This window comes from Manacus vitellinus, unplaced genomic scaffold (assembly GCF_001715985.3).
Source record: "Manacus vitellinus isolate BGI_N305 unplaced genomic scaffold, ASM171598v3 scaffold_0_pilon, whole genome shotgun sequence".
Classification (NCBI taxonomy): Eukaryota; Metazoa; Chordata; class Aves; order Passeriformes; family Pipridae; genus Manacus; species Manacus vitellinus.
In genome coordinates this window covers 19,940,723-19,954,433 of record NW_021938789.1, presented here as the reverse complement: position 1 = coordinate 19,954,433, position 13,711 = coordinate 19,940,723, and the positions used below count along the sequence as shown (strand labels likewise).

The 13,711-nt window shown below is 36.6% G+C and overlaps 1 protein-coding gene across 3 annotated transcripts in view; it reads left to right on the top strand.

Moving 5' to 3' along the window:
* The window catches only part of GABRG1 (gamma-aminobutyric acid type A receptor gamma1 subunit), a 54,096-nt gene that overhangs the window by 26,358 nt on the left and 14,027 nt on the right, over window positions 1–13,711 (top strand). For all 3 annotated transcript variants that reach the window (XR_003915746.1, XM_029959408.1, XM_029959410.1), the window contains exon 4: window positions 12,608–12,828. Coding sequence is in view for 2 of the 3 variants with exons in the window: in XM_029959408.1 (XP_029815268.1) it covers window positions 12,608–12,828 (221 nt within the window). In the remaining variant the exon portion in view is untranslated. The remainder of the gene's footprint in view (window positions 1–12,607; window positions 12,829–13,711) is intronic.

Here is a 13,711-nt window from a genome sequence, read left to right as displayed (position 1 = left end):
GTTGAGATCTGATCTATGTATTTAGTACCAACACTGAAGTAACAGCACTTCTAAGGAGGTTGAGTGTGCGATAGTAAATCACTTAGATTGTACATTGTATGAAATGGTGGTGTTGGAGGCTTTAGAGAGGCCTTTTGGCATGACTTCTCCTGCGGACTGCTGCCCAGGACTAAGACAGGGATTCACCGTCAGGTGCATTTGAGCTCACTCCTCTCCTGCCTTTTTCCTTTACCTTCTCCCTACAGAATTGCTGACAGTATTGAATTTGCATGGCAGACAAGCGTTTTATTCAGAGGCTGGAGTATGACAGTGCAGGGATCTTCTGAGCATTTGGTTAGAGCACTGTAATTCTCAGTTATTATTACAGATCTTGTGATTTAGACCTATATCATCATGCATGGGTGGGGAATAGATAGGAAGCCAGGCAGGAAATACCAGTGGTACTTAGATACTGTGGATAGAGATGCCAAAAGTAGATTATGCAGATCTGTGGCAAAGGATATTCATTCCAGTGTAATGGTCTAATAAGCTTACAGTTGCCATTACCTGGGGCTGTGGCAGGGAAGTCCATGTCTCAGGCCAGGACTGTACATAATGAAATGCATAACAGAGCAGAAGAGTGATGGGTGGGGGAAATATTCCAATTTTCATGTCCAGTATAAGTGATGTCTTTGTTTTTGTCTGTCTACCTACTTCAGTCTTTCTCTTTTGTTTCTCTCTGTCCAGTTCTTTTCTGAAGGAACTTATCATGGGAGCAAAATGTGAGGACAGGCTGTAAGGAGGATATAGCAAGTGGTAGAGGCTTCTTTTTCCAGTAACCAATGTAAGTCCTTCAGCCTGTGGAACTGAACATGAAAAATGCTTACAGCTTCAGTTTTTCAGTTTTCCAGTTTTAAAGAGCCAGCATGAGGCTGGCTTTGCAGGGTAGTCCTATCCCATCTCCCATGCCCTTTTCTTGTCTCTGCAGCCCCTGTGAAGTCTTCCAGCTATGGTTCAGATGTAGAAATTTAAAAACTGCTCTGTGTTTTTTTAAAAATGGACAGAGAACTACTCAGCAATTTAAATTACAGCCTTTTCCACCATTTCCTTCATAAAAGGGCAATTGCTTTCACTGGGCTTGGACCGCAGGAACTTGGCTTGTATGAGCATCTAATATCAGTACAAAAATCAAACATTTGTAAAAATAAATAACACATATATATACAAAGATTTTGATTAAGGTTTCAAAAAATGAGATGTTTTATTCTGGGAAACAACATTTTCATCAAAATAAATAATAAGAAATTTGACTCTCTAAAGTATCTTTATGTGAGCTGTTGGTTTCATTAAGAAGGCACTTTTCCCGGAATCAATATTTTTTGAGATTGTTAACCATTGCGATCACTTAATGTGAGAACACATTATCTGTTGTTCCCCTTTGGATTATTCATTTGTCAGATACCTTAATTCACTCTGGCAAATGATGTCCTTTAACTGTTAAGTTAGGATACAATACAGCATGATGTAGAGAGCTTTTTTTTTTTCTGAAAATGATGCTAAACAGCATATCAAGGGAGTATGTTTGTCTGAAAGCCTCAGAGGACACATATTATGAGAGGAAACATTTATTTATGAATTCAGTCTGTTGTCCTCTTGGATGTATGTATGATATTCATTAGAATTTGTTTCTGAAGGCTGTTGTATTTTGGCTTTTACTGTTAAGCAAAGATATACACAACATTCTATATGTTATATTCACCCCATTCTTAAGAGATGTTTTTCTACAGCTCTTGATCTCTTTGGGCATCTGCAACCTGCATGAAACCTTTTTAACAAATGTCTATATCAGTGGAGTTTTTAGGCTTCCAATACTAACTAAATCTGTCTTTTAGAGCTGACCTTTTAGAGCTATGCGTTATGCAACAATCATGTAAAATACAGCTAAGTGTATTTTTATGGCCAAAGTCTTGATCCTCAGTGGCACTGCAGTGGTATAGGAAATTCTTAACAGAGTTTAGACATGCAATGGTTATTTAGAGCCTGTTTTTACTTTATGTTGAACACCTAATTTAAAAGCACTAGGCTTTTACTACCTTTCTTCTTTCAAACTAGAGCCAAATGAAAAGCAACCACTGTTTGCTGTACAAGTATCAGAGTCTGATATATGGTCCCAATGTAAAAATGAGTGTTGATCCATGGTGCCTGTTGGCCTCATTAGCTTTCCCTGTCCTGTATTCATCCCCAAACTGTATGTATTCATAAATATGCAGTTTTGTGGTACTAATGCCCCAGGGGGTCCAGAGAAGAACCATGCCAGCACCACAGCTTTTGTGGTTTGACAAGACCACTAAAGTGTGCTATTCAGGTGGCTCGGAGAGGCATGGTACCCCTCCAAGACATTTTTACCTTCCTTTAACTAAGGGAATACCCATTATTGTAATTTCCATTTGATCAAAACTCTTACGACAATAAAAGACTGCTACCCCAAATGAGAGAAATTTTTTGAGAAGGAATGCAGGAGCAGTTCCTTAAGTCAGAAGCAGTATTGCATCATTGTGTCAAAAATGAGGAGCAAAGAGAAAAGTTTATACTTCCCCCGTCTTTGATGTCTGTTTATTCAAGTTTCATTTAGTAAATAGAAAGAGGTAGATAATTTCTATAGAGATGCATAGACATTGTAACTGATAGTTAGACTAGAAACTAGCCAAAAGAAAATGCTCTACCCAACTGTCTATATCTGCCTGTGTGTAAGTATGTACATATATATGTAGGTTTGCAGAAAAAAAATAATATTTTAAAATTCCTTTGCTTTTTAAAAGTGTTAGTCACAATTTAACAATTTGAAACATTCTGCTATCATTGCCATTTTAGTGTGTTTGAGGGCTACTATTTTTTATTTCCCTTGCTGTGGATGCAGATGCTGCTCTCTATTCATTTTTTGTATTTATTAATGGAATCCACTATTAGAAGGTGCAGACTGAAAATTCCAGGATTGATTTCTAGGACTGCACCTCACTAGAGTAATTCAGTTTCCTTGTTATTTTCCAACATTTCTGTCTCTTCTGTGGATCCTTTAGCTTTCATCACCTGATCTTTGCTTATTATCCATTGAGGGCTGTGATCACAAGCTGAAGGCATACTTTGAAGCCCATCACTCTTTTTTTTTCACAAGAGAGCTAAACCACTGAGCAAATCAGATACAGAACACACAATGTGCTACTTTGGTGTGCAGACTGCATGGCCTGGACACTGCTAGGATACAATTTTTCCTGTCATATTGTACCATTTATGACTTCATGTAGAATGTGCTGATGGGGAATTTTAAGTATCCTTTGGCTTCTAAATTTCATTTCATTCTCAGTTGCACTCACTAGCAGCAGATTTTTTGTTTTTATTTTTTGAAAGTATTCAAATATCAGTATCCTAGTACAGATTGCTCAACATTATTGCACTTGTGGAGGATATTTTGTGGCCAGGTGTGTCACTGCACTTACTCTACTTATCACAGGACAAAGTACCAATGAGTCTTTGAATATTACCTGTTTCTTATTGTACAGTATCTTCTTTGGAATAAGTTAGAATATTTTTTCCCAACTTACTCTTTTATTTTAATTAGGAAATGTAGATTCCAATAATTTTGATGCCGATCAACACCACAAGTGATCACGGTTAATTGGCTTACTCAGATGAGTGTTTGAGATTGATGGACTCTGTTCATTTACAGCAGCTGAGTGAATTGTCCTTCAGTGGGTTAGAGCGTTGGGTTTTTTGTTATGGAATATATCAAATCCCATATTTCTGTTAACGTTTCTTATGTTAACAGCTCTAGAAACTGAGTAGTACATCACAAATACAATTTCATGAATGTTCTCTTTTTTTTTTTTTCTGAAAAAAATTAACTGTAATTGATTAATCTGGTACTTGCAGTTTGGTTACCACTATTGCAAGATAGCTCCAAGCTTGTCCTGTTCAGTTTCAGGAGACCTGGCCAAATATTCTGACCAAGTATTGGTTGTATTCTGCTCCTACTGCCTCAGCACAGCAGTTCCTGTGTTGCTCCCAATTTCTGTGAATATTTTGAAGGGAATGGCGAGAGGTGAGGGAAAGGGCAGTCATTGTATGACTGACAAATTTTGCAGTATTCTTCTGAAACCAAAGCAGAGAATAAACATCTTTTCAGCCCCCACTTTAAAGAGTATTCAGTACTTTTCCTGTTTTCAGCTGCAGTTTACCATTGTCCCATATTAGATATGACATCAGGACAGGTAGTGAAGGTTACACACGAGTCACCAGGAAAATCTGTGCTCTTTGCTGTGAAATATGGCCTCATTTCTGTGTGCCAGATAATAGCAATGCTATTATGTAAGGCTGCAGTCTTTTTGTGCTATGGTTGATTCTTAAGTCTTATGTTAGGTAGTTCATGGTTTAGGAAATACTGGTTTCATATGGCACCGCTGTACCACTTAAGCCACAGTTGACATGGTTGTAGTAATAATAATCATCATCATTATAGTAGTAGTATGTAGTAATAATAGTAATAGTCATAATAGTAACAACTACACTAATCACTAATCTATGTCATTGAGGACTGAAATCTAAAAATTTTCTATGATGTGATGGATCTTAGAACTAGGAGTAGAGTCTGAGTTTTAGTCTTGCAAATTCTGAATGCAAAAGGGTTTTATATTTATTTTTTAATCCATCACATGGAACCTTTTGTTCAGACTTCCATTGTTAGGCTGAAGTATTTCTGTAACCTTTCCAGTTGCCTCATGGCTCTGCTTATACCATCTAAAGGTGTTCTACAGAAAAAAAAAAAGCCACTGTTTCTCCTGGGTTACTTCTTGCTCAAGTTCTTCCTTTGTCTCCTCTTTCACTATGTCTCACACATAAACAGTTCCCTTTCATTTTCAAGGCACTTCAAAGCTTTAACCATTTTTATTTTTTTTTCTCAAGAGGCCATTTAGTATCTCAGATCTCTCTAGTTTCTGTTCCCATACTTTCAGCTTTTCATACCAATTTCTCCCAAGCTGCCCTTCATGCTTGAAAGAAACTTTCCATAAATGTCTGCAAAGCCATTTAATTGTTTCCCATTATGTGTCTGTTTAAACTTACTTTTCTTTTTTTTTCATCCCCCTTTTTTTTTTCTTTCTGTGAAGGTTACAAAATATCACAAAGACTTAAGCTTGTGTTGTGCCAAAATTACTATCTGTAATTATGCCCCTGTTGACTTTCCAAATCTTGTCTTTTATGTTAAATTCAAACCTCCTTGCTCCTTGCAGAGGTTATGTGTCCTGTATAAGGAGTATTGAGTGCCTGCACAGTTCAGTTGTGATGATCTAAACCAAGAGTGATGTTAAGGTATGTATCACATAGCACTTCACTGAGAAGGCACAGATATTGACTAGTGCTAATGCTAATCCAAACAGCACCCAACTCCTCCTTTTCACCCCAGAACTGCACAGACTACTTGGCTGTTCTGTTGTACAGTTTATTGTTACTTCCTATATCCTCTCCAAATACTTACTGTCTTCTGCTGTGTTGTCTCCTTTGTGTCTGCAGCTGAGACAAACTGCATTTAGTTCTTTATCTTGTACCTCTTATTTCTCTGTCAACTAGAAGAAGAATATTTTGAAGAACATGACACACCCGTTCTTTGTTATTAATTCCTTATCTGTCTATAGGGAAATATGTCGTGCTGTGTTCCAATTGTGGAAATAATTTTGCTGACCTAGATTTGAATTGGGTTTTGGGGAAAAAAGCAGGGAACGTGCTTGGATTATTGCAATCGTAACAGCTTATTGCAATAGAGGCTGACTTTGGCAATGGCTCTTACCACAGAGGCTTTCATGGCCGCCTGAGCTGCTGTGCACCAGAGGAAATATGCTGTGGTTCACTGGCCCCTACAAGGGCTGGTGCCAGGATCTGTGCTGACACTACAAAATCTCATTCTCTGTTAAAAGCCAGGCAGCTACAGCAGGATTTTTCATCTCACAATGTGTATTATAGGAATTTCATTTTATTGATAGAGGAACAATCTGGATGCCTTTTCCTGCAGCAGCACCTTCAAGCTCTTTACCAAGGAAGCAGATCTACCCCTGGAAAAAGTGTTGTCTTACTTCATTGGTCATAGGGGTGACAGCACCGACAAAAGAGCTATTAAGAAATGAAATATGCTTTCTCTAGTAAGTGAATGCAACTTCACTGCCTGTTGATCTTGGCCTTCATTTTATTCTGTTGTTGCATGATTTTAAATTTCATCAAGTCTTATACATCTGGATGCTTATTTTGACCACTCTGGAGAATGCAAATTTAAAACACTTTTTCTTGGAATGTCTTGAAGTTTGTCATTCACCAGCATATAGTAAGTGCTGATGGAGATTTTGCCTTTTTGAATAACAGTAATGTACAGCTTTGTTGTTAAAGTTGCTTGTGAGTCCAATTTTAACTATTTGAGTCTCTAATTACAGGAAGTTAGATGTAGCTGTTGAATTTTGAAAGTACAGTTAATGGAGCTGGTAAATCACTATTAACAACCTCAAAGCCAAACCCTTAATCTATACCAGTATTCACTCCTGGGTTTTTAATATATATATATGTATGTATATATGTGGGTTTTTTGTGGGTTTTTGCTTTGTTTTGTTCTGAGTTCTCTTCTCTGGTTCTTTCTGTAGTTTAATGTTTGATTATGAGAAGCAGTGCCTGAAAAATTAAATTTTCAAGTGAAAAGCAAACAAAAACTTTTTTGTATAATTTTTACCATGAGAATGTATATAGATTATGTATATAACTTATCTACTTCCTCTCCTTATGCTTTCTTCAAATGGCCAAAAGCTAAGCTGATGAAATAAAAGGGTAGATTTTTCTGAAGTGCTTTAGTTACTTTTCTAGCTACTCTTTTCCTTATTGGAAAGATTTTAATTATAGTTTCTAATCCTCAAAGCAGTTAAATTAATCTTGCCTTTTATTCGTATTGTTTGCATCTGTCACTTTGCATATTCAAAATAAGGACTAGATAAGAACAGATGCCAAATTATGATGTGAAGAGTGGTAGATTTTTTTTCTGTATCATGACTATTTAAGTCTTGCTGTACTCACTCACCTTCTGTAGATATGATTTTCCATATTTCCACTTACCCTGCGCATATGTTCTCATGGCATCCTCCAGTGTGATTATCTGCACAGTCATGACAATCTGACTGATTAAAAGACTCTGGAAGCAGATGTTGTGCACTTCTGTTCACTGCATTTCCTGCAGCCCTCACCTCTTCTGTGGCTGCAATATCATTAATGCAATATTACAGTTACATGTCAGAATCATTGTGATTTGTTAGATCTGTTAGATCTATTAAATCTTGCCCTAAGATCACTAAGTTCAGATTGCTCTAGTGAGCAAACTAAAATGGTTTACCAAACCAAGAAATTTTACTTTTGCTTTGGTCTCAGCTGTGGGGATCAAGTTCTGAAAGCATTGTTGACCCTGAAGCAGATCAAAAATCTCTTTAAAGTAACCCACTAGCAAGAGTAGCCACATTTTGTAAATTTTTTAAGAGTAGTTATATATCAAAGATAGATTAAGTATTTTAATAAATTACTTAGAAGCCCCTTATTGATGTCCAGAGATGTTTGGGTGAGGGGAAAAGGTAAAGGTTGCAAGTATTTATTGGCAGCACACTGGTAAGATGAAGATAAGTTGGCTAATGCTTGGTGCTTTATTTGGTCCTTCTCCTAGCATGTGGTTACCAGTTCTGTCTATGAATTTCTTTGTTGTTAAAATCTCTTAATCAGCATACTGAACTGTGGCTTTGATATTAAATTGCACCTCCTATTGTTGAAACATATGGGTTGGTAGAATTCTTTCTTTAGTTTCCCTTTCTTCATTTTTTTTTTCTTAAAAATTCTCTGCCTCATTGGCATTGAATGCCAGTTTAAGAAATTAGAATACTGAACAGAGTAATAAAATAATTGACTAAAGTGAAGTCATGTCACATTTGGTAATTGAACTGTGTTGAGGGGCTCCATATGAAACAGATTCCTGAATTAGCATGTGGCATTACAGAAAACTGGAGGTGTCCTTCATCTAAAATTTTGAATCTGGAAGAAAAGGTGGGTGGATTTCTGAGAAAAGATGAAATGACAGAGGTATGTATTTATTAATTTTTCATCAAAATTCACTGGTAATGAACTGTATTGAAGGTCTGTGGTTTGCAACACAACTTTTCAGTTGTGAGTTTGGTTTTGGACTCTTCTTTCTTTGTGTGTTTAGCACCACAAAACTAGGCTACCTTTTCCTGTTCTCAAACAAAATGTGACACAGTTAACATAATCCAGCCAACAATTTAGCTACTTGTTACTTGACTTCTCCATAGTTTTTTATTGTGGAATATCAAATCATTTTTTTCCTGCATTGTTAGATTTTTCCCATCCTTATAGATATTATGTTGGAATTTGTGTGATGCGGTTTGTACTGATAAAAAAATCGTGTTAGATGGTATTTACCTTCTTTTCTTTCACAGCTTTCCAGTAAAAAAAGTAAAATAATCCACTGACCTGTTCAAGTCTGACTGTAATTGGACTGTGCATGACAATGAAACATGTCAAGGATTCTATTTATTCCCCTACAGCAGCTGCTCCTACTTTATTTGAAGTAATTGCTTTTATTTATTAAATGACTTTCACTCAGACTATGAACCTGTTTGTCAATAGTCACAGTTTGTTCACTGCCTGGCCCTTTCTTTAATGGTAATCTCTGATTAGTCACACTGTTCCCAGCCTTTGGAGTTTGTTATGATCTTTTATAGAGGAAAGAGATGGAGGAGGATTGCAGTTATCTGTAAATAATTAGACAGGTGGGCACTTTATGCCAGCTGTGCAAAAAAGGTTTTCAGCATACTAATCAAATGCCAAACATTAGCCATTGTTCTTGAACTCTGTGAGGCTGAATATGAAGAAGGATGCGTTTTGCTATGGCTGTAACTAATAGAGCCATAGACTGATTCCATTTTTTCTGCATGGCTACTTTGTCATTAGTTTAATTTGAAAGAGAGAATAGTAAACCAATTTTTATGGTGACATAGTGGCGTTAAATGGTGAGTTTTATGAAAGACTAATAGAAGTAGTAATAAGACTGTTAATTTTAAATTTTGTAAGAAAACGAGGAAAACAAAGTAGTTAGTTAGAAAGATTTGTTGAAATGAAAGAATATTGTATAAATCTGATTGTTTTTGTGATTGCTTATACAGTTTTTATAAAAAAGATAGGCCTTTTATTAATCTCATTTTAGAAACAAAGTACTCCCAGAAAAGACAGTATTGAGATTTTTCTATGTAATTTTCAATAAATTTTAGGGAACCAGATTTCCCCTTTTTATAAAGAAATATGAAAAATTTCTCAGGAGACTCAAATTTAAGGGAATTCAGTGTATGAATCCATAAAATTTGAAAATATCAGGCCCATTTCAAAAGTGGATTTTCAGAAAGAATCTATCTTTCTTAATAATTCTTCTAGCCTAGTTTCCCTTTCAGGTTATTATACTCTCTACTGTCACAGTGACGTGCTACCAGACTCTTAGTTTGATCATCCTTTATGTCTTTGCCTGTGCTTGGTAACTGCTTGGGGGCCTCTCCTGCAGGGAGAAATGTGTTTGGAGAAGAGGCTAATAAACGAGTCCCATTTTCGTGTCTTGCCCCTCTACAGTATGAGTACTTGTATGTACTTGGACAGGATGCTAAAGCTCCCTTGAGTGAAAAATAGTATAGATGTAATGGGTTAAAAAGGTGATCTCGTGTGAGATGCATTGTGTGAAGAATATATACCACCTCAGGATATATTATGGACCCTCAAAGACAGAGAAGTTTCAGGGAGGCACGGGCCAAACAGATATGCTGAAGAAGTAGATAGTATAGTCCACCAAGGCAGATGTTAAAAGTGAAATAAATGTTCTTGGGAGAAATCAGAGAGCACTGTTTCTGGGGCCCTGCTGAAGAGTGGGGTGAACTGCTGCTGCCACCCACTGTGAGGCTGCACGTCCACATCTTTCAGATAGGATGAGTGATAGGATTATGTCTGACTCCAGAGGGAGAAGGAGATGTCTCGTTGCAGAAGTGTGAACTTGTGAATTGAGGACAACTCTCTTCAGATATGTCGCAAGAGGCTAGGACTTGGACATTTTGTATACATTCAGCAAGACACTTGGAAACAAGTAGTAACTAATCTTATGATATTAAACTATTGGGTATTAGATTATTTTTGAACAGTTGTATCAAGAAGACTAAAAGTTTGTTGTTGTTTCATTTTTTTTCCAAAAGTTTTCTAAACAACTCCTCTAGTACATGGCATTCTGGTTTCGACTGGAATAGAGTTAATTTTTTTCTTAGTAGCTGGTGCAGTGCTGTGTTTTGGATTTAATAGGATAAAAACTTGCACATTTAATATTGAAAGGTAAAAGAATAAAAGCATCTGGGTCTGCTGATGCTATTCCTGTGTTTTATGTGTTCAAAATAATCTGTTAGCTCTCTTCCTTTTCTATCTGAATTTATTAGAATGGTTGGTATTCTATAACAACCTGTGTTTTCTTGCTCTGGGCAGATTTGACTATAATGACACTTTGATAATTTTCTTTTTCTCAAACAACACACTGCTACTGTGAAGAGGCTGCTTAGAGTAGCACCTTCAAACTCAGTCTTCACTTTTCATACATTTGGTTGTGTCTGTTGATTTCACTCATTGACTTCTTTTGTTTCTCCTATTTGCATTGTAAAGGCAACACATAAATCTTTTTTCATTCTGTTCCATTTAAGCCCATTAAAACACTTCTCTGGTGCACTGCCTTGGGCTCTCCTTTGTACTACAGCAAGGCAAGTTTTCTTTCCCATTGTAACCACTACAGATGAGCACAGAAAGCTGAATTTTAAGGTTGAGCAGGTCCAGGGTTTTCACAGGTGTCTTGAATGCTGTTTACAGAAATAGGGAAAAAAAAATCAAGAACTTGTTTTGACCCACAGAATCTTCTCCTGATGGCAGTGACTGTCAAGAAATATGCAGAGTTGGAGAGCGAAGTCACCTCTAAAATGCATTTTTGATTAGTACTTTCATCCTCTCTGTCCCTTCACTTTTTGCCTCATACACTAGTTATTCATAACCTTTGAAACTCACTCAGTTACCACAGCACAGGTGGTAATTCATCTGCTGCACATCACAGAGCGAGAGCAAGCCTCCCTCTAGTGTATACCTGTTATTCTCCCATCTGAAAAGGCAGGAAATTAAGAGAGACTAAGGTAGTCCTGGAATATCTACCTTTGCACTTCTCAAAGACTAGCTGCCGAATTTCACAAACTTTCCTGGGACATGGGTGGTATCAGTTTTGGAAATTAGTAAGGAGTCTGTAACTCGTACAGTTGGCTGCTGTGATTGTTTAAAAGTAAAATGGACATAAAACCCCACTCCAACTAATAAAGCCATCTGCTTTTATTTAAAAACAGAATTGTCTGACTGCACTATGCATTTTTATTGACCAAGTAAACTGGTAGTGACTCTTTTGGCTCAAGCAAAAGTGTGAACACTGTCTCTTCCTCCCACTCCCCTGTCCACTCATCCCATAACTGAGAGGTGAACAACCAACACCAAGTCTCTAAGTTTGGTCTCCAGCTCTTTTTCCCTGCAGGGGAGCTGCCGAGTTGCTCATTGAAGACCTCATGGGGCAGCTGTGCAGGAAAGGTCACATCTACCATCAAGTTGAGAGACTGTTGCCCTTAAGGTTAGAGTCATGGTCTAGAGCTGAGACAAATACAACAGAGAGCTGCTGCTTTGCCCCTGTGTTTGAAGTGCAGAAACAACTGGCTGGATTCTTTGAAAAAAAATATTTTTTTGCATCTGTAATGTTTATCTCAAGTTTTACTGTGTCAAGAATTATTTTATTAAAAGGCTATGTGGTTTCCTTTAATTAATTAATTAATTTATTTATTACCTTTCTTTTCTGGCCATAAGTCAGCTGAGGAATTTAGTTTTCTGATAAAAAGGAGTTTTCTTGAGTCTTTAATAAATAAAGTGGAATTTCTTTAGGGAAATTTCCTTCCTGATTATGATTATATTTACTTTTATGTGTATGTTAGTAGATATACGAGGCAGATGGTAGAAGAATAGTTCTGCAAACTGTGATGTTTACTTCCCACATATTCACGAATTCTTGAAAGATCTTAAATTACATGTTGTAAATTTTGGGGGGAAAATATAGAAAGCTCGTTTGGTTTGCTTCTCCAGAGATGTAGAATCGCTGTCTTAACAAATATAGTCTAGCCCTGAAGTAGCAAGGTTGCCCTTAAATTTCTGTCCAGGGCCCTGGGAGGTGATTGCATTGTGCGGGAACCTTCACGTTGCAGTAACCTCCTGTCACGGATCTTCTTCCTTAAGAAACCAATGTGTGTCAGGGGAGAGGAGGTAGGGACAGAAGGCTGTGTGCATCTTTTGTCAACCTGCAGTTTCTCAGTCTGGTTTTACAGCCTGCTGTGTGCAAATGATAATACAAAAGAGAATAGAGAAACTGGCTTCAGATTTATATATGAAATATAAATAGCTGGCTTGCAGACTTTGGTAAACGTATACATAGATATGGTTGTTTCTCTGTTTTTAGGAATACACTATAGATATAATTTTTGCCCAGACTTGGTATGACAGTCGTCTAAAATTTAACAGCTCAATGAAGGTGCTTATGCTTAATAGCAATATGGTTGGAAAAATTTGGATTCCAGACACTTTCTTCAGGAACTCAAGGAAATCTGATGCTCACTGGATTACAACTCCAAATCGTTTGCTTCGAATCTGGAGTGATGGAAGAGTATTATACACTCTAAGGTGGGTTTTTATTGTCTGGGTAGAAAAAAACCAACAAAATGTTATGACCAGGATTATGAAAATAATGAATATGAATCAAATTCCTGGCATCTCTTTTGTTTTGGACCGAAATTCACAAGGAGTTAACTATAGGAGAAAAAAAGAATTATTTGATCATGAAAAACATGACATTTATAGTATTTATTTATATTACCTGGATAATTGGGTAAAGACAATTGAAGGAGATAGCAAATTTTGATCTCACTCAAGTACAGGCAGGATTTTGAAAAAGATATTATATAACATATAGCACTATGGTGGTCTGTCACTAATATATTGTGCATAAATCATAAATTGTTTTGCAGACTTTCTGTTTTAAATAGTTTGTTATCTGATTTCCACCAAATTATATCCTGTAAGTAAAATTTAAACGCTTTGGATAATAAAAATCATAAGAAGTTCAATTAAAGCTAAGGCCCCAATCCTGCATATAATTCTCAACATTTTTACCCTTCCAAGCTATTAAAATCAACAGATCTGTTCATCCAAATTAGGCATAAGCAAACAAGTTTGTGATAATTCTTCTTGGCAAATGGGAGATGCCTGTGCTGGTTGGTTTTAAGCTTACCATCTAGCTACCTTTACTGATCTTTGAGTCACTTTTCAAACAGTACTTGAAAGGCTGTAGCCTATAGAAAGCATTTTAGGGTCATCTCTCGGTCTAATTTTTTAAATATGCCTAAAAAATCTTGCAATAAGTCAGGAGCTGATCAAGAAATAGTCCATTCAGAGGATGCCATAAATATGATTCTGCTCTTAAGAGTTTATTTATTTATTTATTTATTTAAATAAAGAGTGGCACCATTTAATTACTTTCTTCTCAATCATTTGTGCTGTGTTCATA